The sequence below is a fragment of the Notamacropus eugenii genome, chromosome 6, assembly GCF_028372415.1.
Source record: "Notamacropus eugenii isolate mMacEug1 chromosome 6, mMacEug1.pri_v2, whole genome shotgun sequence".
Classification (NCBI taxonomy): Eukaryota; Metazoa; Chordata; class Mammalia; order Diprotodontia; family Macropodidae; genus Notamacropus; species Notamacropus eugenii.
In genome coordinates this window covers 28,979,992-29,005,252 of record NC_092877.1, presented here as the reverse complement: position 1 = coordinate 29,005,252, position 25,261 = coordinate 28,979,992, and the positions used below count along the sequence as shown (strand labels likewise).

The window sequence follows — 25,261 nt, the reverse complement described above, 5'->3', positions numbered from 1 at the left end:
AGGTGATAGAATAGTCACGTTCCTGACATTTCTGGATGGGAAGGTCTGCATTGTGGGAGCCAAATGGATTGTGAAGAGTCGTCAGTTGGCTCAGCTCAATGAATGGGTCATAATTTGAAGGTAGAAGTTCAGACTCACGAAAGAAAAGAAAAATGTTTTCCAGTGGATCCATGACCTCGCTGTTGTAAATGTATCCTCTAGTGAGGGATACAGATGCAGCCTCTCTATTCTGGCCCATCCTGTGCAAATCTTGAACACATCTGTCCATAAGCTCCCTGTAGGAGATCTACTTAATGGGCGTGAGCTTACTCTGTTTACTCATGACCTTTCCCTGTTTACTCATGACCTTTTGGGAACTTTACTGGATCACAAAGACTATCCACAGGTTATCCCTTGCTCTCAGTATGAGTAGCCCATATTCTTTTTCATTCATCTATTTCTTAGATGATACCATTACTTTCCTTCTCTTTTGTATTCCCCTGTTTGTAATACTTTGATACTCAACTTTGCACGTTTCCATTGACTTCTGGGTGACTTTTAATTCTTACTAATTTTCCTTATCTTACAATGATAAAACAAAAGTTGAAGAATATTATTATTTTAAAAAATGATGGGTTTTGTTTCATGGAGCAGTTTGGAGGATCATTAAAAGAATTTGACAGTTTCCCAAAGAAAACCTTGCCCATTCTGCTGTATGCTTCTGTTCTCAGTTCATCGTTGATTTGAGCTGTCCAGACAAGATGTGAGACATACACAAAGACAGAGAGAGACAGATACAAGTACAGAGAAACAAAGTGATATTAAGACAGAGATAGGTGGGCTATCAGTTTAAGTTTTGTAAATGCATATCATAATGTAGACAATAGGTTCTCTTCTAAAGTCAAGGAAATTCTCCTAAAGTGAAAGAAACATCCAATTTACTCTTTAGGTTAAAGCTGGGACTCAGACAAGTTATTACTGTAATGAACTTCTTAGGTTTTCCTAAAGCTGGATTATTTTAGAGCTGGAATAGCCTTTAGAAGCCATCTGGATCAACTCTGCCATTTCACAAAAGAGGAAACTGAGGTCTGAGGTTCCATATATGGTTGAGTGGAATTTGAACCAAAGCCAGTCTTCATTTTACTATACCACACAGTCTGGCCAGTTGCCTCTCAAGAAGAGATTATGTCTGAAGCATTAGAAATCATGTGATCAGAAACACAACTCAAAGGAAACAGAAATCATCTCATACAAACTGCTCATTTAAAGATGAATAAACTGAGGCACAGGGTTAAGTCACTTTTCCAAGGTCACACAGTGGTAGAGCTATGATCCAAACCCAAGTTCTCTGATGCCAAACTTAGCAACCCTTCCATTGAACCAACTTTCCATTTTTGGAATTACTGTAGAAATAAAAGTGCATATCGATCCTCAGCTGGAAAGGGTGTAACCATGGTATCCTAATGTTAATTCATTACATGGAGGATGAGGGTAACCTTGAGGAGGTAAAACCTCATTCTCCTTCCTCTTGCCCATTGTCACCAGAATCAGCAAAGCAGACAAGAGATCCATAGCCGTGGTTGTTGCCAGTGACTCTGACAAGATCACCAGGTCACCATCCTCTTCTCAAGCTACCTATGGCCAATAGATGGTCATATCTGATTCTTCCACACCATATGTAGACCCACACAGATTTTCTTTTCTCTTAAGTGTACTTGTACTTCAGATCATGAGACACTCACTTGATACCCACCTGGGTTCCTGCGTCCTATTCCTTGTTCTCCTGATCCCATAGTGTTTATTCTTGAATTTTCCCAGACCAAACACAGATCTCCTTTGTCTTTGAAAAGATTGGTTGCTCCTTTCATTCTACGCTTAGCACATACTGCCTTATGTGTCTTATGAATTTTTAGGGGTTAGATTCTATTCTCCTTACCTACATTGAAAGATGCTTTCCTTGCTTTTACTGACCACAGTGCCTAGAGAGTACACTGAATATAGTAGAAGCTGGGTCCCTAGCTATCTCGCTTTTCATCAGCAAGGGACAACAATGGATAGAGAGCTAGACTTGGAGTCAGGAAGATCTGTGTTTGAATCCTGCCTCACATACTTACTGACTGTGTAACCCTGGGCAAGTGACTTCACCTTTTTCAGCTGCAAAATGGGCGTAATAATTTATATTTTTATATAAATATATATTTTATATAAATATATATAATAAAAATAAATTTATACTAATACATATATATTTATATATAAATATATTTATATAAATATATAAATAAGTATATATTTATATATTCGTTGTTAATATCAAATGATATAACACATATGACGTACTTTGAAAATCTTAAAATATGATATGACAACTGTTACTATTACTATTTTTTTCTTTTTTATCCTAGACATCCTACATTACAGTTTTATTCCTTTATCTTGGATTGGTAATCTAACAAAGGTGGTCAGGCGTACTTTCTTATTTTTGGTAAAGGGATCTGTCCTAGTCCCATTTTCTCTAACACTGGCTTGTCCTAGAAAAGAGACAGTACATGAAAAGGTATCATTAAGGATGCAGCCATCACTGACCTTGTGATTTAGCATCAGAACTACTCAAGGCCTCGATGTGTGCAGTGTGTTAAGAATTCTGGCAGCTTGCACCATATGAGACTCTCCCTAGAAGGATAGAAAGGACCTCAACACATATATGTAGGTATATGTAGGTAAAGTCATCCAGCTAACCTGAATCCTGAGAGCTGTGTTGCTTTGCCACACAAAAGTAGAGCCAACTTCATATCCCCAACCCAGAAGATTCTGTTACCATGCTTCACACCGGTTGTTTACTGGAAATTGGAGCAGAAGTAGGGGAGAGGGGAGGAGAGCTTCAGGACAAATGCCCTTGTTAGAGTTATTGGTAACAGATGTTACCTCCCTCCTTATAGATCAATTGCCCTATCCTCACGATTGTGGCAATATATTCTTTTTACTGAAATACATTTTCAAAAGAAATGGTTTCCAGGACCACAGGCCACACGTTATTGAGTAATATTAGTATATGTCAGTTTATTGTGCATGAAATTAATTGTAATAGGGAACAGTGTCAATTCCTGTTCAAGACAACTATTTCATCAGGACAGGTTTCTTCCTAGAGTATACGTGAAGCAAAATCCCTATTCCCGTCCAACTCTGACTGCTCCAATATTGATCCTATTAGTAGGTGTCTAAGTTACAGAATGATTTTCTAGACCCCAGATTGTCTTCATTAATTATGTACTCTGAGATCCATAGAATTCTGTTTTTTTATTTAATTCAGATCCCAATATCTAACCACTGGTTAATTTGAGGTGACAGTGAATCTGATCCAAATCTGACACTGAATCATTATAATTAAAAGTTGAAAACTTGGGCATTTTGTTTTGATTGCTATAGGTGAGAGTGAGTAGCATACAAATTTGACCAAAGACTATAGAAAGTTGGTATTTTATTAATATGTGATGGTTGGAAGGGTTTTTGTTTGTTTTTTAAATTTGTATTATTTTGAGAAGGGAGTAGCTGAAATAGCCAGGAAGAAACAGAGGGAATGGACACATTCATTGTCATTCCAATCCCTACAATGAACTCTGAAACAGGATTTCTCTTTATCTCTGTGATCCCAGAGCTTAACTGGCTGTGTTGCAATCAAAGTGATAGAAACAGACTATCAAAATCTGATGACAGTGTCTTATTCTAACAGTTCTTCTTCCAAGAAGAGATTGTGTGTGTGTGTGTGGGGGACCTGCTAGAGCTTCTGTCTTGGGTTTCGATTGAGTTTTCTTCAACCAAGTATTAATGTGTAAAGAAAAGTCCAGCCCACGTCTTTCCTGTTCTCAGCAGCACAGCAGAATCTAAGCTCCTCTCCAGTTTCTGGGACACATTCTGGTGGGATAGGATTCTTCCTGGACCTGACACAGAATCAGAACTGCTTTGTCATATATGTTTGCCACCTTACTGGAAAGGGCTTCATAACTGGGTTATTCTGTGAACTCAGCAATACTGAGCTTGTAGAAAAAGCGTGGAATGGGCTTCTATAATATTTTTGCAGTTTGGGATAAAATTAATGCAGTATAAACCTAAATCATACAAAAAGAGAAATAGACTTGCAGCAGTGCTTGATAATGAAATTGAGTCCTATATGGCAAAATCATTTTGTATGCATTTCCAATCCTGACAACCATCAAGCTATATAGTTAAAGCTGATGAAGAAGTTAATTTTGCTATCCATTAAAGAACTGGAGGATCACTTTCATTTTCAATCTTCAGGTTTGTTTTGGCAAGCGATATATTTTCATGACATTCAACTTCCTGAGTGAAACAAGATAGTGTAGTTAGATGGCACAGTGGAAAGACTACCATTCCTGGAGTCAGGAAGACCTGAGTACCAACTTGGCTTTAGATACTTCCTAGCTGTTTGACCCTGGATAAGTCACTTCATCTTTGTTTATCTCAATTTTCTCATCTGTAAAATGGGGTTAATAATAACACCCACCTCCCAAGGTTGTTGTAAAGATGAAATGAGACAATATTTGTAAAGTAATTAGCACAGTGCCCAAATTGTAGTAAGAACTATATAAATGTTAGTCATAATTATTATATAAGAATGTCACATTATTTTCATTAGGCAGTTCGTGAAACATTTATGTACATGGACAATTTTAATGTTTAAGACTACGACGTAGCTGGGAAATAAGTGATTGCAAAAGAACAGGTAGGTAGTATATGGCAATTGGCCTACTAAGGTGTAGCTATGTTATGCTTCAGAAAGAAATGAAATAGAGAAGCAGAGGGCAGAGTGCTAAACCAGAGTGCTCCTCTTGGTACCAAGAAGATCTGGGTTTGAATCCTGCCCCTGACACCTATGTGACCTTGAGCCAGGGACTTATCTTCTCTGAACCTCCCTTTCCTCATGGGTCAAATGAGGAAAGTAAGGCTTTGGGAGGACTTTAGTGCTTTACCCTCCAGACTTCCACTCAGAGAGGAGAGGAAACCGTGGGAATTAAAAAGGTGGTGAGTCTCAAAAATAGAGGCAATCAGCTTGATGATGAGATGTCAGGTAATCAGCTTATCCTGGGAGGGCATGATGTTCCCTGGGATGGAAACCAAGCAGAGATGCTGATGCAAAGTGGAGAGTTCCTGGAAAGTTCAGCTCTCAGCCCTTTAAAAAGACAGGCTTTGGCAGGAATTAGATCACACTGTATGGAAAGGGAAGTAATGATAATAAGGCCTAAAAGATTATTCTGGTCTGAATTTTATAGGAATCTAAAAACTAAGGAGAATAGTAGAACCTCACTTTCCTTATCTACCAAATGGAAATAAAGCCTTCTTTGGGATGTAGAATTGGGGGGATCAAATAAGGAATATTTTGAAAGCAGGTTAGGAGCACAGGGCCCCCATGATCTGGAAAATACATATTACAATTTTTTGCCTTCTCTTCCTACTACAAAAGTCTGAATTTTTTTCTTTTTTTATGGGCGTATTTATAGTACCTTATTGTTGGGTTAAGTATCTGGTCATAGGCTCTGTGTCATTTGTTGACCTTTCCATGGCATCCCTGACTTCTGCAAAACTCTCCCCAAATTCCCATTTAATTTCTTATGCCAAGCCACAATATATCGAAACCTGGTTGGGAAAAGTTGTGATGTGAAAGGGATAGCTGTAGAGATGTACAAGGCATTGTATCCATTACTAATGTATTCACTTTCTCATTTTCCAGTCTCTGAGAAGTTGAGAAGTTACAGTGTTTCTTTGAAAGTCATCCCCTCCCCATTTCATTAAGGACTTGCCCAAATCTGCTTTGTCATGTGAATAAAGAGTCTGCTTCTTCCAGACTCCAGATTCTGTCAGGCTATGATGCCAAGTCTTTTTGACACAGGTGACAAGGGACACTACAAAAACATGGGTCAGTTTTCATAAATATTTTCCAGGGACTGTAGTAATGAACAGGTAGAAAGAGAATCTGTAAAAAGCTCTGATTAGGGTGATGAAGGTGAATGCCACAGGAGCCAATTTAGAGCCTGGAGAACACAGTTGACCTTTTATTATGAGCAGACAAGTCCCATTAGCCTCCACAGACAGTAGATACATGGGTATACAGGGAAATCTTAGTCCTGCAAAAATTTTTCTTTCCTTTTACACTCTTCTTTTTGGGGCGGTGGGGGGAATAAAGATTTTTTTAGAAATTGCTTCTGGTATAGCATTTAGTCCTCTCATAGTGGTGGTGATGTGATATAGTAGAATGAGTACTAGCTCTGGAATCAGAGGTCCCTGATCCAAGACCCACCTTCCACTTTCCTATGCAAGCTGTATGACCTTGGGTAAGTCATAGCTTTCCTGGGTCTGTTTTCTCACCTGTAAAGTGAGTGGAGTTGAACTCAGTTACCTCCAAAGTCTCTTTTGGCTCTAAATCTGTAATCTTATGATCATGATTCTGGGTTCTGGGTATCTCACCTTTGAAATGTGCGTAGTGCTCTGACTACCTCAAATGTGTAGGGATAGGACCAGATCATTCGAAATCTCCTCTAGTTCTAAGATCTTTGAAAATTCAAGGGGAAAAAAATGGCTCCTCCTCCTCCTGTTCCTCCTCTTCTTTATGCCTGTATTTTTATCAGTGTAGGAAATCCTTAGTATGGAAAACCCTTCCATCAACATAGGTAAGCAACTTTCCAGTGACTTATAGAATTAAATAGTTGCCTGAGGCACTGAGATATTTAAGTGATTTGCTCAGTCTTCTACTTCCAGGCTGTGTTAGAGGTGGGGTCTGAACCAGGTCTTCTTGATTCCAAAGCATGTCCTCCGTTCACTCTGGTATGCCATGTCTGGCCAGCTCATTAAATATCACTGAAGGGAGCTCTTCTGACCTCTAGCTACTCCATACCCTATGGTATAATGAATGGTGATGATTTTCAGTCACTCTCCCTCCCCATACATGTGTCTGTTGGTGCCATGAACCATATTATCCATGTTGCTTGGTTATATGTGAAGTATCATTAAGGCATGTCAGGTTCCATTTTAAAACCCATAAGTATGCTTTTTAAGAAGGAAAACAAATGACTTCAGCAAACAGGAGAGAAATAAATCATATATTTTCACCATCTCCAAAGACCACTGGAACATGAGCTTGAATATTTGAAACACAACAAAAAGTCTCTCTGAATGAATCGTCATTTCTCTATTGTCCCTGAGCCGATACATGCTGCTGCGTGTTTTACAGATGAATCTCTAATACTAAATAAAAAGAACCCAAAGCCTTTTTTCTCATCAGGTGCTTAATCTTACATAGGTCTTTCTGAAGCACTAAATGACTCTGACTCCACCTGTGGTTTTGAATCCCTGCCAGCAATGGGTACCTTGGCCCAGTTTGTTTCCAGAGGCAGTTAAGTCCTAAAATGATCAAATGTGAGAATTTGATTTATAAAGGTCAGAGAAGCAATATAGGGCATAAAGCTAGGCTGTATTACAGGAGGAGGCCATATGGGAGAACATGCCATTGGATGGTAATGAGTGTGAGACAGAAAAAATTGGAGTCTGTATAGTGTGGAAAAATCGGACAGGGACAGAAAAGTCAGGGTGTTCCAGGCACTGGCCCCTGCTCGTATCCGCTTTTTCTCATTCTACCTCATGCCTTCATGATGATCAGTGTTTGCCTGAGGATATATGCTGAGATCCAATGAATATTTTTGGCTTACTTTTTAAAAGTCTTCTTTCAAAGCTTATGGTTTTCTTTGATAGAAACACAATAGAGACACCTATTGGAAGTAGCTCTGGACTCAAGATTATTACATGGCCCAGCTAGGAAAGATCTCTAGAATACCACAGACCCTACAAGTGCCAAATGAATCACTATACTTGGAGACACTTGGTGTAGTGGGAAGAGTGCTGGATTGGGTGCCCAGGGATTTGAGTTTAAATTCTGTCTTTGTCTATATGAGACAAACTGAATAGTGTATTATAAAGATACAGCCAGTATGGTGAACCGCCTTGACTCTAAATCATATAAGAAATCAGTTGATGAAGTTGGAGAAAAGAAGACTCAGGGGTATATGAGAGATGTGTTTAAGTATTTGAATGGTTGTTATATATAAGTGGGATTAGACTTGTTTTGTCTAAGAGGTTAGAATGAAGAACAGTGTGTTGAAATTACAAAGAAGCAAATTTAGGCTTGATTTCAGGAAGAAGGAAAACTTCCTAATAGTTATAACTGTTCCAAAATAGAGTGGATTGTCATGAGAGATGATGAGTTCCCCTTTATGAAGGTCTTCCAGGCCAAGGCTCAATACTTTCTCTCTCTCTCTCTCTCTCTCTCTCTCTCTCTCTCTCTCTCTCTCTCTCTCTCTCTCTCTCTCTCTCTCCTCGGCTGTCCGTTACTCTTCATTTTCTTTGTATGACCACTTATTTCTTTAAGAAAAATGATGATTTTTATAATGTTTCCTACACTAGTTAGTATCGATTAGTCCAACATTGCCTATTTACTTCACCCCAAACCTTAGGAATCTGCGGCAACTTGAATCCTTCTAAGATTGTAGTTCTCTGATATTCATAGCTATATAACATCCTTTTCATATTTATGGAATTGAAAAGACACACATCAGCAGGGAACATTATGGTCTCCCTCTTTCCGCACTTCTATTAAGTCAGAAAGGACTATTTCTCCAGAAGAGTTAGAGATCTTAAGTGACTTGTCTAGGGTCATGCTGCCTAATAGTTGGTAGAGTGACCATCAGGAATATTGTAAAAAACAATTCCTGCATGATGTTGGAAATTCCTTTAAGGTGAATGTCTTCCTTTTTCAGATGTGAGAGGCATTATGGCGTAATGGATAGGGGATTACTCTCAAATCTAGGATGGAAAAACCCCACCTAAGTTCCAGTCCTTGCTCAGACAGATTTTTAATTTTGATACTATGTCACTAGGCAAATCACTTAACCTCAGTGGTCTTGACTAATTTTTTAGATTTTTTAGTTGCAGAGAATGTGCCAAACCACATTGTTAGAGGGTGTTTTGTTTTTTTTAACCTCCATCTTGGAGTTCCCTATATAAGTGAAATCACCAGACCAGTCCCTATGGGAGAGGTCATCTTATGTTGAGGACCAAGCTAGCTTTATTGAATTTTGAATGAAATCCTTCTTCCTGGGACACGGATCTAACAATCTTGAGGGAATTAATTCCACATCAATATATGAAGGGGGGGAGAAGATGAACTAGAAGACAGGGTGGATGAGTGTAACAAAGATTTTGAGCCTTTATTGGAACTTTAAAAGGTAGTTAGATCCATCTGCCCTGAGCAGACTAATGCTAAAACTCAAGAATTTTTCTGATATGTCGAGTAAGTATCTTAATTTTACACATTACTTTTAGAAAAGGAAGCACTACCATTTGGGAAAATCCCAATAGAATAGAATGAAATGGCATCATTATTGAGGAAGAATCTATGTATAGAAGCCCTGTCTTTCATTTTACCACTGTGGGTAGTTTCCGTCTTTAAATCTAATTAACTCACATTTTTCTTCAAGCCTCAGTTTTCTCATTTAAAAAACCCCAACATCCATTTTGACTTTCCCTTAGGTGGCCTATAGATCGACAACTTATTATTTGGGTGTCAGTTTTTTTTAATATGTCAGTTCAAAGTTGTTCTCAAGATTATTTTGTCAAGAAATCCTCCATTTAAGCTGTTAATTCTATTGTGATTCTTGATATAATCCAATATATTTCTGGAGTTACCTCAAAAATTTTGTTGAAACTATTTGTAGGGCAGAAACCTTCACCAAGGACTTTCAGGATAATTTATATTAATTTTTAGCAATTTCTCAGTTAATTACATTACCATTTAGAAGCTGAATTTATTACTAGTTCCTCCCTTTCTTCTTTCTAGTTATTCCAAGGTCCCCCATTTGCCAATTTTATCCCCATACCCTTCCACCTCTCCATGCTTTGGTTATTATCTCTGAGAGCCAAGTGATGAAACTGTGCAAAGAGGAATTGTGTCAGGCTAATTTTCTGATATTTTAGTCAACATATATACTTTATTTGGAGGTACTCTTCTGCCTGGATGTATGCCAGTAAATAGTTAGTTATGCAAGAAACAGAATTGCTAAAGCCATCAACTGGAAAACCTATTAAAAAGGGGCAGTCAACAATGCAGCATTGACGTGTGCCTATGGTCTCCCAGGTGACTTAGAGGGGTACTGATTGGATAAACAAATGTAGCAAATTCTCCCTGGAGTCTCTCATCTTTCTCCACATCTGCTTTTCAAAAATATATGTTTTTTCCAAGGGCCTCTAAATTCCACATAACAAGGAGATGGCTTACATGGTTCAGAATCAAATAAGCTTGTTACAGATGAGTCACTCCTTCAAATCTGGTCAGGCCAAGGCCTTTGAACAGCTGCCTGGTGTCCTGAGGGAAATGTGCCTATAGATTCAGGCTGGTTATGAGTTGTCAAGTATACACAGTTCAGAAGTGGCCATCCATGTTGATAACCTTGCTGGCAGCTGCTGCCAACTAGCTAAAGATTAAACCTTCTCTGAGGCAAACCTGAAAGGGTTCTTCATTTTTAAATGAGTCAAAGAAATATAGATTTCAAGTCAAAAGGGACCTTCAAAGTCATTTCTTTCATCACCCTCATTTTATAGATGAGGAAACTGAGATCCAGAAAGGGTAATTGACTTGACCATGATCACACAGAGCTAAGCCATTTCTCTTCAGTTCCAGGCATTATGGAATGGTCTAGAGAAGGGGTTGTTAATCTTCTATTGTGCCATGGCCCCCTTTGGCATTTGGTGATGCCTATGAACCCTTTCTCAGAATGGTATTTTCAAATAATTGAAAAAATGCTAAATTTCACTTAGAAGTCACTGAAAATCTTATCTAAGTTCATGTACCCCTTGGGAAGGGGGATAGAAATCAGTTGACACTGGGTTTTGAGCCTGTTGTCTAAGGTCGAGGGAAAAGTTGAGGGGTGTTTGTGTAATGGCTATACAACTTTATCAATAAAATTCAGCTCCATTCTCTTGGCTGTTGTGAGGGGGCACAGTAATGAATTTACTGTAAGAAAACTGGCAGTCTTCCCATCTTCTACATAAAGTTATACAATACTTTCCTTCCCATGGGTTTATGAGGGCCCTGTGCCCCTACTGAATGGAAATCATTTTATGTTAGCTTTGAAATTCTTTTTAAAATAATAGCCTGCAAACTTGATTTCATGTCCTATCCTATTCAACCCTTATCTGGCTCTGTCTAGGACATAGGGTCTAGTGGGTGGGAATAGAGTTTTTTTTTACAATGGAATCAGTGTATTTGAGTTGAAAGGGTATGATTTTGATCTAAGTAGCAGAATGGAAGCATGAGACTTACAGATATGAAGCCACAGACCAAGAACGCCGAATATCATTCTAGCCATTTGGTCCATCATGAGTCAGTGACTATTTGAAAGGGTTTAAACTTAATTAGGACTCAGGAGGATACTCAATAAAGAGTAGACCTAGGCAATTGACTCAAAGAGTGCCATTGGCAGAGTTCAGCATTTGAGGACATTCTGATGCTTCACTCTTCCTCTGAATACCCCGTCAGTCTTTTAGGTTGCTGGGTGCCATGCTAGCTCCAGTTCTCATGTTCCTTAATGAGCTGCAGGTGGCATAAAAATGACATCAAAGTAAATGAGTGGCAACTGACATCAGAAATGAGAATGGAGTCTTATGGTACATAAGATATATAAAGATAGCTACACCTCTGTGAAGTTGGTATTATGTTGGATAGGTCATTATGTCAGAAGTTTCTGGCCCTACACTCTAGATTCCTCTCCCCTTAAAAATGACAATATCTGTAGGTGTCAGAATGAGACAGAATAAAATAGTCTAAATAGAATCAGTTTTATAGTCAAAAGATGCTGAATGAAACGTCAGCTCTTTTACTTACTACTTATTTATGAATGGGACAAGACATTGCCCCATGAGCTTCAGTGAGGGGGCTTAGCAGAGTTAGATCTTGACAGATCTGAGATGTCAAGTCTTATATAACTGTCAAAAAAGTCTGCACTTTGCCAATACAAGGAGAAGCCGTGATTAAGCAGTAGTTTGTCTGAAAAGAAAACGAAAACAAACCAATAGACAAACTGGAGGTATTTATGGAACACAAGTTCAATATGAAGTAATGGTGTAATATGGCAGATGAATCAGCTAATGTGATTTTGGAGTCCATGAATAGACAAAGAATTTCCAGGGATAAGGAGGTGCTAGTATCTCAATACTCTGCGCTGGTCAGATCACACTTGATGTATGATGTTTAGTTCTGGCTCCCACAATTTAGGAAGGACCAGTATTGATAAGCTGGAGATGATACAGAGAAAGACAACAAAACCAGTAAAAGACATGAGCCCATGAGCCCATATCTTTTGGGACTGGTGATATTTAGGCTAAACAAAAGACATGAGGTTAGAACGTACTAGCTCTCTTCAAATTTGTGAAAAGCTCTTATGCAGAAATTGGATTAGATATGTTCTATTTTGTTCCAGAGGGCAGAATCAGAACCAGTGGGTGGTAGTAGCCAAGATATAAATTAAGGTTTAGTGTCTGGGAAATTTTCCTAATAATTAGGAAATGGAATGGGCAGAATGATTGATTGACCCAGTGGATGACTATTCCTTGAGTTTATTAATGAAGGGGTTTATTTCAGGTCTAGGTCAGAGGGTAAATGCCTACTACTGTCCCTTGCAATGCTGCTGAAATTCAGTGATTCAGGTGATCGTGAAGTTCCTTCTCTCTTGCAGTCCTAATACTTCACACAAAGGAAATTCTCTCCCCGGGCAGGTGGCTGATAAATAGGAGCAGAATGACATTATATTACTGAGGAATAACTACTAGGTTCAGTATGTCTTGAAATATAGCCATATAAGGGAGATTTTCAAGTTGAAATCATATTAAATGCACTAGGAAAATTTGTTGAAAATAATTCCATGGTGAATTTTACATATCTTGTTTGTACTTAGTGGTTTGTGCGTTGTTTCCCCTATTAGACTGCAAACTCCTTGAGATCAGGGACTATCTTTTGCTTTTTCTTATATCCTCAGTCTTCAACACAATGCTTGTCGCATTGCAGGGACTTCATAAATTTTTTATGGACCACAAGACCTTTGGCTACATATTTGACACTTCTGACATAGTGCAGAGAAGGTCCAGGTCTTCATGACTTCCAATCTGGCATTCAATCTGCTATGCCATGCTGTCTTTCTAGGCTTTGAAGATCACATTAGAGGTGATCTGACCAGGGCAGAGTATCGTCATACTAGCATGGGAGAGTGGAAATATTATTAGGCTAATAATTGCAGACTTGAGTCCTTTCCCTGCCCATTTAATTAGTACAAAAACTGAATTCCTGCAGCTCTGATTCTTACCCACTGAGGTTCTCGTTCATTCACACTGTGTATATCTTGTTTCAACAATTTGTCTGTGTGCTCTCTCTCCTTCATTTTAATGTTGGTTGGACATCAGGGACCATGTTTCTACCTTTCTTTTTGTCCCCAGTGTTTAGTACAATGCTGGAACACAGTAAGAACTTCATAAATTTTGACTGAATTATTGATACTTACACAACCTATCTTCATAGGGTTGCTATAAGAACAGGTCTTAAATGTAATATAATTATAATGCTTTTTTTTAAAGCGTCAGGCTATTGTGCTGAACACAGTGCTGGACTTGGAGAGACATACTTTGATCTTACCTCCAATAGCTATTCATTTGTGACCATAAACAAGTCACCTAAATTCACTAAGACTCAGTTTTCTCATCTGTCAGATGTACACAATTAGACATCTACTACCTAACTCGGAGAACTTTTTATGAGGATTCAAAGAAACGATGTGTGTAAAGGGCTTCATATACCTTAAAATATGTGTCACTTGTTATCACAATTATAACTTTTCTCTAGTTCATACTATATCAAGGCCAAAGAAGTTATTACTTGGAAACCAGCTGACTAGGGATGAACCTCTCTCTTCTTGATTTGAGGGGGTATGTGGACAACAGTCAGTCTATAGACATTGAAGGGTGGAGGAGTTCACCAGTCTAAGATGAGCCTTGAGGCTAGAAATTTTGTTTCTCTCCACAGACTCATAAAAATAGCCAAATATTTGTCATCAATTTATGAATTTTATTTAGAAGCAAGAAGTTCACATTGATGTTCAAAATTTACCTGAAACTACATAGATTATTTTTTTCTCTCTTTACAAGAAACTACCACAATCTAATTCCCACCTATGTGCCTGAAAGAATGTTTTGGGATTTTTTTATGAGGCATCATGTATAGCTGTTCAAAGATCATTGCATGACCCTGAGACTAGTCCATTTTTTCTCTTTTTAAATAAAATTAAACAAACAAAGAAATAAAGTCAGCATTTCCATACTACAGTAGATTTAAAAAAAGGTGATTGCACATAAAACTGCAAATGTATCATGTACAATTTACCATTGCTTTTAAATACATAATAAAATTATCGTTTAATTTTCTCTTTTTTCCTTTTTTTCTTCCTCTCCCTCCCACCATAGAGATGACTACCATTAGATACAAACATATGTGTTTATATGGTTGTATAAAATCCTTCTCTCTACACTTCTATTGATCAATTCTTTCTCTGGACACAAATAGCCTCTTTCTTCACAGGTCGTTTAGTGCATTTGTGTATTTATAAAAGTGGAAATGACTTAGTATCTCAAAGTTGTTATTAAAACAGCATTGCTATTGTATACAATGATCTCGATCCATTTTGCTCTTCAAGATTTAGTGTAAGGCTATTCATTTTTTGGAAAATCAATAAACTCATCATTTTTTTATAACACAGTAATATTTCATCACAATCATATCTCACATCTTGTTCAGCTTATTCTTTCAGTTAAAGGGTCAAAGCAACCTGTCCCCATTGTTTGGATGTTACATAAATAAAATCAGATTTCTGGCAAGTGAGTTAACTATGTGTTTCCCTTAGAAGACCCTATTGTTAAGGAAACTGATGTTATTACTTCTTTACCTTCTCCTTGACTTCTTCCTCTTCCTTTTCTTTCTCTCATTTGTTTTCCTCTTTATTTTCCTTTACACCTTTTTTCCTTCTCTATGATGTTTTTTATTGTGAATTTTTTAAAAAGACTTTCTTTTAGAGAAAGAAACGAGTGAGTTTTCCAAGTACACTCTGCCTGTTTTAATGTGCAACAGCCATGCCGACAGATTTTAGAGAGAGTCACAATGATGATCTTTAGACATATATTGTCAATCAATCAATTCATTTCACTCCTGTTTTGCAAAGTGTAGGTTTTTTAAAGTGACGACTAGAATGATCATTGTTCAGTCATTTTATTCATGTCTGATTTTTCATGACCCCATTTAGAATTTTTTTTGGCAAAGATAATAGAGTGGTTTGCCATTTCTTTCTCCAGTTCATTTTATAGCTGAGAAAACTGAGGCAAACAGAGTTGTGATTTGCCCAGCATCACAAGTGTCTGAGGTCAGATTTGAACTCAGTTCTCTCCGACTCCTGGGCTGACACTCTACTCACTTTACCACCTAGCTGTCCTACTATTAGATTAGCTATAATCTAATTTTCAACAGTTACTACAACCAAAATATATTTGAACTTACTCTCAATTGCTAGTTAATTCAGTTCCCATCATAAAAGCCAGAGAGAAGAATATAAATAGCCCTCTCCTCCCCCACTAAGAATAGTGAATTGTGCAGGAACATCCCATTAGAACATCCCACAGGATGTGTCATAGGATTGCTGAATGACTGTACGGTAATTTGCATCATGTCTGTGGGCACGGCTGCTACAGCTGCTTTATCGGCAGTCTGTTGTGGGCAAAATGAGCCCCTCTGTGAGAGCATTTTGAGCATATAGAGTAAAACATATCTTAGTGAGAAAGATGAGTACAGTTAGACCTATTCCCTTGATCTTTCTAAGTAAAACTATGCTATGGATGGTGGACATGTGATAAATATTAACGAGCACCTATCAAAACCATGGACACAACTCTCTATGGCTTCGGGTTTTTAAAGAGTTCTCTGTTTTAAGAGGGAAACTGTAGAAGTAAGACTCTTCCTCCCTACTCCCTAGGTTGTTAGCAGTTACATCTTGACTTGCACTTTTCTAAATATATATATTTGTTGGTTGAGAATCAGTCCCATGCATGTGCACTTTAGCTTTTGCTCTTAATATGTCAAGCCAGTTCTGGCTGCTTGTCTTCTGTTTCATTCCACAGTTATTGTACCTTTAACGAGTTATTGGGGAGCTTTCCTGATAGGTCTCTTTCTCGTTCTTCTCTCTTTCAGATATCGATGAGTGCGCTGCTAAGATGCACTATTGCCATGCTAACACAGTGTGTGTTAACCTGCCGGGATCATATCGCTGTGACTGTATCCCAGGATATATCCGTGTAGATGATTTCTCGTGTACAGGTGAGTCTTAAGCAGTGATGGAGCAATGCTAGGGTTCTGGTGTTATTATGTCTTGCCAATTTTATATCTACATTTATCATCAAGTTCCTACTATATTACTATCTACTTGATTCATTCCGTCAAACTCTCCTGCTGCACAAATTCACATGTTTGCATGAATATTTGCCTTCCTGAATTTCTTCCTTCTCTTTGCCATTTATGTGCAAATAAACCAATGTTTACTTCTTCATCTTGACGTTTTAGATTATTACTGTGGTTTCGCAACAGCAACCATAGACAGCTGCCCGCAGATGGGCCTGGAGGTTCAAGATGCTGGATGGTTTTGTTGTCCAAGACAGATAAATTTTAGTTTATTGTCTTTTTATAACAATTCAGTTTTTGTTTTCCTTTTTTAAAATATGAAATAATAGGAAACAAAAATTTACTTGTCATATAGGGTGAAGAAAAACAAAGGGTGTAAATGAAAGGATCAGTAAACGTAGCCCATTATTTCTTGGCTTTTCTATCTCCCTCCTTTCTGCCATCAGCTGCCAATGCTGACTTCAGATTGGAGTGATCAGGGATGTCACCACTATTAAAGGTCTTTGGTGCCTTTTATTTGAAGGTATTTATTTTCAAAGCAGGTAGGTGGTGCTATAGTGCAGAGAGGGCTAGACCTGAAGTCAGGAAGACTCATCTTCTTGAGTTCAAATCCAGCCTCAGATCCTTACTAGCTATGTGTCCCTGGACAAGTCACTTCACCCTGTTTGCCTCAGCTTCCTCATCTGTAAAATGAACTAGAGAAGGAAATGACAAAGCACTTCAGTATCTCTGCCAAGAAAACTCCAAATGGGATCACAAAGAGTTGAACACAAAGGAATGAGCAATTTGTTTTCAGCTCTATGAGGAAAGCCAAGATAAAGGAGTCAGGGTAGCAGAAATCATGTCTTTTCCATACATTTGTCCTTCATTAAGCTCAAATCAATTTAACATTCATTAAGGGCCTTCAACATTCCCTTAGAGTGCTAATCTCAATCTCCAAATGTCAAATTTTATTTTCCTTTCATTTTATCCCTAGCACTAGGCACAGTGACTGGAATGTGGTTCCTATTTAACAAATGCTTATTGATGGATGGACTGAAACTTGAAAGCAAAGCAGAAACCCCCAACTTTTAATCACTTTTCACCCATTTCCTGAGTCCATGTATCTTTTACTGAAAAAAAAATATTGGCATAACTACACACCACCTTTATATAAGAATTTTCTGTTGTAATTTTTATAGTAAAGATTTTTTTTTTTTACTGTGAACAATGATTTAAAGAATGCATGGACTTTCTAAAAAAAGAATTTCCTTTATTAGGAAAGAGAAATGATTTGTGACTTTGCAACTGATGGTTGTATAATTGGATTTATTCACTGTCCTTTAGCAAATGAATGAGGGGTGGGGGGAGGGTCTGGATAAGAATTCCTGTAATTAATCAAAGTTTCTGAAAGTCATAGTAAATATGTATGCAAGTGTTGTTATGACTTCTTCCTTTCTTCTTCACTTTTTAATTAGTATGTCTGGGAAGTAGAAAGTAGGATTTATATGAATACCATTTATGTGATGTCATCTCTGGGACTTGGGCATTTAGGTAGTGGCAGTGTCTTTTGGTTTCCTGTAAGACCTTCAGATAAATGCAGTCAAAACAAGAAGTGACTACATAGGTGAATATGATCTTGTTTTTAACTACAAAAGTTGGCTTAATACCACAATGTCCCTATAGAATGTGAAGCTTGAGTCTCTGCTCCAAGTCAGACTGAAATTAGTATGTCTAATGATTCTCATCATTATCAAGAAGTCAACTAGATCAGGGGATTCTTAAGAATCCATAATTCATCTAGAGATCCAAAATAAGTACCAAAAAGACCAAGATTTAAAGAAAACCTAGGCCACTTAACAACCTGGAATATCTCTGGTTTTTTGGAGAATTTATAGGCTAATTAAATAAATAAATTGTTCAGTTGTCTCAGTCATGTCAAACTCTTTGTGACCTCATTTGGAATTTTCTTGGCAAGGATAATGGAATGGTTTGTGATTTCTTTCTCTGGTTCATTTTGCAGATGAGAAATTGAGGCAAATAGGGTTAAATGATTTTCTCAGGGTCACATAGCTTGTAAGTGTCTGATGCTGGATTTGAACTAAGGAAGATGAGTATTCCTGATTTCAAGCCCAGTGCTCGATCTACTGTGCCACCTAGCTGCCTTGAGACTGGTGATTAGGATTAGGTTATAGATTCGGTCTTCTGAATCTATAGAATCTTTCTAGAGAATCCAAAGAATCCAAAGGCCCAAACAAGTGAAATGATTTCTACAAGGTCACATGGGTAGTAAATATCAGAGGCAAGATTTGGACCTGGGTCCTCTGGCTGCTAATCTATTGCTCTCCATACGGAGCCATGAGATTCATCTTGGCATGAAGGGCTCACCGTCCCAATGTTGCCATGAAGTGATGTTCACCCAGGTTTCTACCAGGAGTACTAAATTTACTATGGTCTATCTTGTAACAGTAAGATCATTTTTTAGATCACACATTTCTTCCGAATAGTTTAATGAGAGATTTTAGTAGACTTTGTTATATATTTTGAATGATTTTTTCATGGACCAGGTCTTCAGAAACTCCAACCTCCATATTTCCACACCACCAGCTGGGTTCAATGTGAGACAAGATGCTATGAACCAGACCCAGGGCAGTTGGAGTTGACTTTGTTTCCAAGTAGACTGACCTGAAATCGAGCTGTTAGACCTCTGGGCATGTGGCATATAAGGAACCTTCTTTGGCTTGAGCAGGAAGCTACTGAGACCTCCATGATGCTTTTGAGATGCTTTTACCTAAGGGTCACAGATCATGGTTTTACTCAAGTGATTGTTTCTCTGAACCAACAGGCATCTAAGTAGCCCTGTGTACCATATGTGGAAACCCCTCTTGGGACAGCCTTTATCCTTTTTGTATATCCTTATATTTAGCATCTCACTATTGATATCCACTTCTTTAGCTCAAAGAGTTCTCTAGACTCTGAACAAAATCAATTACCTAGTGGCTACTGCCACTACCCTGAGGACTTCAATCCAAATATTTCAATGATAAACCTTCTTTGTTCCATTTTGGGTAAGGAAGTCTTCATATCATGGCTTGACAGATTTATTTTGGATCTAAGAATTAGTCTGCAGTTCCTTTCACAAATGTAATAACTTTATTTTGGCTTTCCAAGTAAGAAATAGAAAAAGGGGGGGGGGGGAACAGGCAGTACATTGCCATAGGACATTAGCCTACAGTTCTTGCTTTATGCAAATTCACGTTACAGGAATTGGACTGCCCAGCAGGTAGGGTCCGTGGTCTAGGCTCAGCTTCCAGAAGCAGCAGCAGGGGCACTGCCTGTGCTGGGGTCCTTGACTCCAGGCATCATTCTAGATACACAGTTCAGAGCCCAGGATGGGAAGGGCCACTGCAGAGCCTAACTGAGGGAGTGAGGTTTGAGGTCTGCTGTCTGCAGAAAGGTTTACTTAAAGTAAGGCAAGAATTGGCTGGATTCTCCCTCCCAGACTGAGGTGCAAATTGGAATCGCTTAGGTTATAGGAAAGTGTCTCTAAAGATTTCCTAGAAATTCTCAACCTGTGTAAAGTCATTGCTGTGGTTTGCCCTTTGTTCTCAAAGAGGACATCAGGAGGATGATGTCTTGACTTGCAAGTGAATTGGATTTAGGGGAGGCAGAGCTGTGCCAAGTAATCAGCCTCACTCTCCTCCAGAGTCATCCGAATTCAGTGACAAGACATAGGTCAGGATGACTTGCAATGGCCCTGGATGCAGTGGGAGACCTTGCCCTTTTTAAGCAAAGGTCTTTCTCAGGTCTCAGTTTGTCTCAGGCAAAGTCCCTTCAGTAATTAAAGCCTAGGTAAGAATGGAGAAAAAGATGGCCTAGTTTGCCATTGTCAAAGAATCAATCTGGGAGGGGAAGACAGTCAGGTTTTCTGGCCAGAACAGAAACAATTGCTCTTTATACTCACTCTGAGCCATCAAAATCCAAACAATGAGCCTGTGTAAAGTCACAGAGTTGGGAGCTAGGCGATGGAGTGCCATGTGTGGAACAAAGAGAAGGCCAGTGACTAGGTTTCTTGATGACCTGATACTTGGAATTTGTGTGACCCAATCTATACAGGAATAATTAACTTTTTAGAGGTCAAAGAACACTTTTCCCCCCTTTATATATACTGGAGGAAAGAATAAAAACTGACATCAGTCAAGTAAAGAGTTAATGTTGTTAGTGATGTGCGGGTAAAAGTTGATCCTGACGCAATTTCTCTGAGATAATGTAAATTGCCTACCAATAATGTTTTCAATTTTCGCAATGAGTCATTCATAAAATCTCACTTGAATTTACATTAAGAGAAGTACTCAGGAACCAGATAGCCATCAAGTTTGGAAGAAGTCACTTCTGAAATCCCCTTTCCAACTTCCATGGGTGTAGAACACACTTTTCAGGAGGCTGCCTCCTGAAGTAGCCCAGTGATAAAAGGGGACAAAATGATGAGATGCAGGAGGGTTGAAGGAACAGGATAGCAGAACCTCTCACCTTCTTCACCCATGAAAGCTTTACCTGCTTCACACTGAAATGGAATATTCTCACTCTGAAGGAAAAGAAAAATGTTTTAAGAAGTTCAACAGAATAATGATTACCTGGATGTAGACAGATTCCAGTAAGAGAGTCATTGGCCTTAGGGTTGTTCAGCAATAATATCTTTTCTTGACACAACAACATATCTTATGAGGCTTATAACATCTTTCTGGATTGTTCTCCTTGCCCTTTGAGAGGGGTTAATCTAAAGCAATCGACCCACAGTAGTTCATCGGTATTTTTGGATTCTAATTCACGTATATGTCTAAATCACCTTCCCTGTTCTTCATCTTCCATGAACTTTGAAGCAGGAGGGAGGCCCAGAGATCTCATTTTTTAGGAGACTCCATTTTTTCCCTGAACAGAATTTTGCTCTTGGGTTTCATGAACCTATTACCTTGGTTAGCCTTTGATTTTCATGCTTTCCTCTGCTCATCCTGCGTGTTCAGCCTTCTGGTGAGAAAGTAATCTTGGGCATTCAAACAGTTTAGGAAGCACAATTGTGATTTACGGCAAATATGGGAAACAATACAACAGATACTTGACAGTAATTGGTGAACATTCATTTTTATGCCAAAAATTTCCCATAAAGGTGAGAAATAACAAGCACAAGTGAGTAAGTGACCTAATATTCTGTGTGGTTTTCATTGCCTTGCTAAAAGTGTGTGTGTGTGTGTGTGTGTGTGTGTGTGTGTGTGTGTGTGTGTGTGTCTATGCTAGGAGGAAAATGTGGAGAAAGTGTGAGCTTCATGTACTCCAAGAAGGTTTGCATCAAAAAAATAGTAATAGTCTGACAATTTAGCTCAGGGAAAAAAGTACCGATTTTATTGAAAAGAGGTTAATGTAGCAGCTTAAAGTCTCTGGAAAAGGAAACAAGATGTTGGGAATTTTTAGAATATTTTATAAGGCAAACAAATACAAGATTTAATCAAAGAATGCACACATAATAAATAGTGATTCTAGAAATTCACATTGACATAGAATTTTATGTTTTCAAAGGATGTTCACACATATTATTTGATGGGTAATAAAAAAGGTTTTGCAGTCTTAAGCCATTATATGAATGAATATCAGTTATTATTAATGATAGTATACACTCCTACTAGTACTGCTACTACTACTAAATGTTTTGTCCTTACAGCAACATTATTGTATAAGCAAGGAAGATAAATATTATCATTGTTCCAGACAGTCCTTCATCTAATAGTGCATTTTGTTGGGTTTACTAAGTACTTGTCTTCTGTGTGATTATTTTGAGTTCTTCGAGTTCTTGCTTGTCTAGTTGGTTCCAGGTACCAACTTTTCTATACTGAAGTTTTGATAATTACTCCTTAAAAACATAGATTGAAACCTGACAGTTGTGGTCTCTTTTATTTCTACTTTTTTAAAAAATGATTTTCCTTGAGGAATTTTATTTTTTTATTCCTTCAAATTCATTTTCTTATCATTTTATATAATTTTTTAAGGAAAATCCCCTTGGCAGTGTGATTGGCTTTATACTAAATTCCTAAATTCCTTTTGACTTTATTATGGTTTTTATTCTATTGGTGTGATCCAATCATGCACAATGTATATCTCTCCAATTATTTTCTTCATTTTGGTAAAGAATGTTTTATAGTTTTAGTTACGTCTTGGATGTGCCTTAAAAAGTCAATTCACAAATATTTTATACATTGAATTTTATGCATGAAATTTCTCTACCTTCTCCTGATTAGTGAGTGTCATTGATAATAAAATTGTAGACAATTTTGGGGGTTGATTTTGTATCTTTTATGAGTGACGACAGATGTAAAGGATATAGGACAAGGTTGAATGACCAGCCTATTCATTAATATGTATGTCTGGAACAGATAATACAAATAGTAAATGAGTTCAGGCCAGAATTAAACGGAAGGAACTTCTCCCAGAAATGAAGGACTGTTACTTCATGCTAATATTCTATCTAAATCATGAAATGGCTATGAGACTTGGAATACAACAGTCCCCATAGATTAAAATATTAATTTCAAATTTAATTGTTTATTTTAAATTAAATTTTTTAAAATTTAAAAATCAATATCACACTGCCAAAGTTTTTTACATTGACAACGGAAAGGGCTATGGTGGATGTGACCAGACTGCAATATATAATTAATGAGGCACTTAAAAGATAAAGGAATAAAAAAATCTTAGTAGGCAAATACCTAATAGAAAAAGATGAACAGGTTAAGAGGCAAGAATGAGAAGGATGCTGTGGGAACAGCCCAGGTGCTCTACCTGTATCTTTATGATGTTAGGAGAAAGTGAGTCAGGCTTTGAGCACATTGGATGTACCCCTCTATTAGCAAAGTTATGGGAGGTCATTGACCCAAGGACGGGCGGGCATGGATTGGCTATGATCAGTACCAATGGGAAGTTCTCTTGATTTGATGTAATCACAGATTTTTTTGTGTGTATTGTCTGTCCTGCTACCTTTCTGAAGCTCTGATGCTGTCTGTAATATCCTTCCCTGATATGTTTGTTGGAAGAAACAAGTTAATCTACAACCAAGTTTGATATAATGGACATTTGATATTGATGATGGATGCTAATAATAGTGCTTCAATACTTCAAGAATTTATGGTTTCATCCATATGCATAGTCCCTCCACTAGAGATTTATATAGATTGCAACCCCACTATAACTTACATGGTCTTCAAGGATTATTTTATTGACAGAAAAATTAATTTCTCTGAAGTCATTCTAGTAATAGCTGACACCCATATAGCATCTTATATTCATTGATATTTGATTCTCATAATGGCACCCTGGGTATTATTTCCATTTTAAAGATGAGGAATTAGAGTTATAGATGTAAGTCAAGCATACAAAGTCCTTTAGGTAGTAAGTGGCAGAGCCCACATTCAAACCTAGGACCTAGGCCTCCAAATTACATACACTTTCTACTGCACTATGGCTGCTTCCTAAGGCAGAGAACACTTTTTCATGGCATTCCAGAGAAAATTTTGGTACATTTTTCTTTCTGCTCATGTCAGAGGGTGTGAAAAGATACATTTTATCCCAATGATAACCCACATTCGTTTTGGGTTGGCATTGAGTTTACTCGCTACTGAATTACTTAGTACAGAGCGTGTGACCAAATTTGCATTGTACTATTTCCATGAGAGTCGCTGTGGTGTAGTGGAAAGAAGACCAGTCTTCAAGCCAAGAAGGCATGAGTTCAAATCTTACTTCTGCTGCATACTGGCGATGTGACTCTGGGCAAGTTACTTAATCTCTTGATGACTCAGGTAACTTCCCAAGGTTGGAAGTTGCAAGGCAGGTGCCACGCTATGATGGTCAAGACCATTTCCAGACTTGAGTTACTTGTACCAAAAGAAAGAAAAAAATCTCAGGTTTTGTATCTACCCTGCACTTCCACAGTATGTTGCTTCTTACTAATCATCTATATGTAGAGTGTAGTCAAATCTACATTTGCAAGTAGCTAAACTCCAGTAGGTGTGACAGAAGACCAAGAAGATTCATGATGTTTCCCACAGGATATTGGATCATGAGACTATTAATCCTACATTATCCTTGACCCAAATTCATCAAGCAAAGCTTGCTAATGATTCTATAGGCTAGTATTGTTGGAACTGTGAGTTTAGAATCTTAATTAAGCCTTTAAAAAAGTCCTTTTATTAAGGACATTATAGCTTCCTAAGAAATTGCTGGAATGATTTTAGCATTCCCACTTGGATTTGCTGCATGTAGGTTACCCACTGCATGCAAGGCTTCCTCTTGCCTCTTTAGATATCTCTCAATTTTATTTTTTTTAATTCCCACTTCCAAGTGCTGATACTGATTCTTCCCTCTGAGACTGACTTAAAACCTCATTATACAGTACAAGTGTGTTTTATTTCTTTAGACTTCTTTGTTATGATAAATTATTTCTAGCACTGGTTTAACAGCTCCATAATGTGCCCTGTTTTTTTTCCCCTTCCTTCACAAAGGTCTCAGTTAAATTTTACTGCTGAAAAGTGACCCTGCTCAAGTTTCTCATCGGATAAAGTGTAACATCAGTCAAAGGATAGCCTTAGCCTTTAAGGTCTGGAGGTAGTAGACAGCTGGGAATCTAAGATGTTATATATTCCAGGATTCCAAGAATGGAAGTTACTGGTGGTGCTGGTGCTGGGGGCGTGTGTATATGCATGCGCATGTCCATAC

At 37.9% G+C, this 25,261-nt stretch overlaps 1 protein-coding gene across 2 annotated transcripts in view; it reads left to right on the top strand.

Moving 5' to 3' along the window:
- NELL1 (neural EGFL like 1) overlaps positions 1-25,261 on the top strand; it is a 905,733-nt gene that overhangs the window by 437,889 nt on the left and 442,583 nt on the right. For both annotated transcript variants that reach the window (XM_072619341.1, XM_072619340.1), the window contains exon 13: positions 16,319-16,444. In XM_072619341.1, the coding sequence (XP_072475442.1) occupies positions 16,319-16,444 (126 nt within the window). The remainder of the gene's footprint in view (positions 1-16,318; positions 16,445-25,261) is intronic.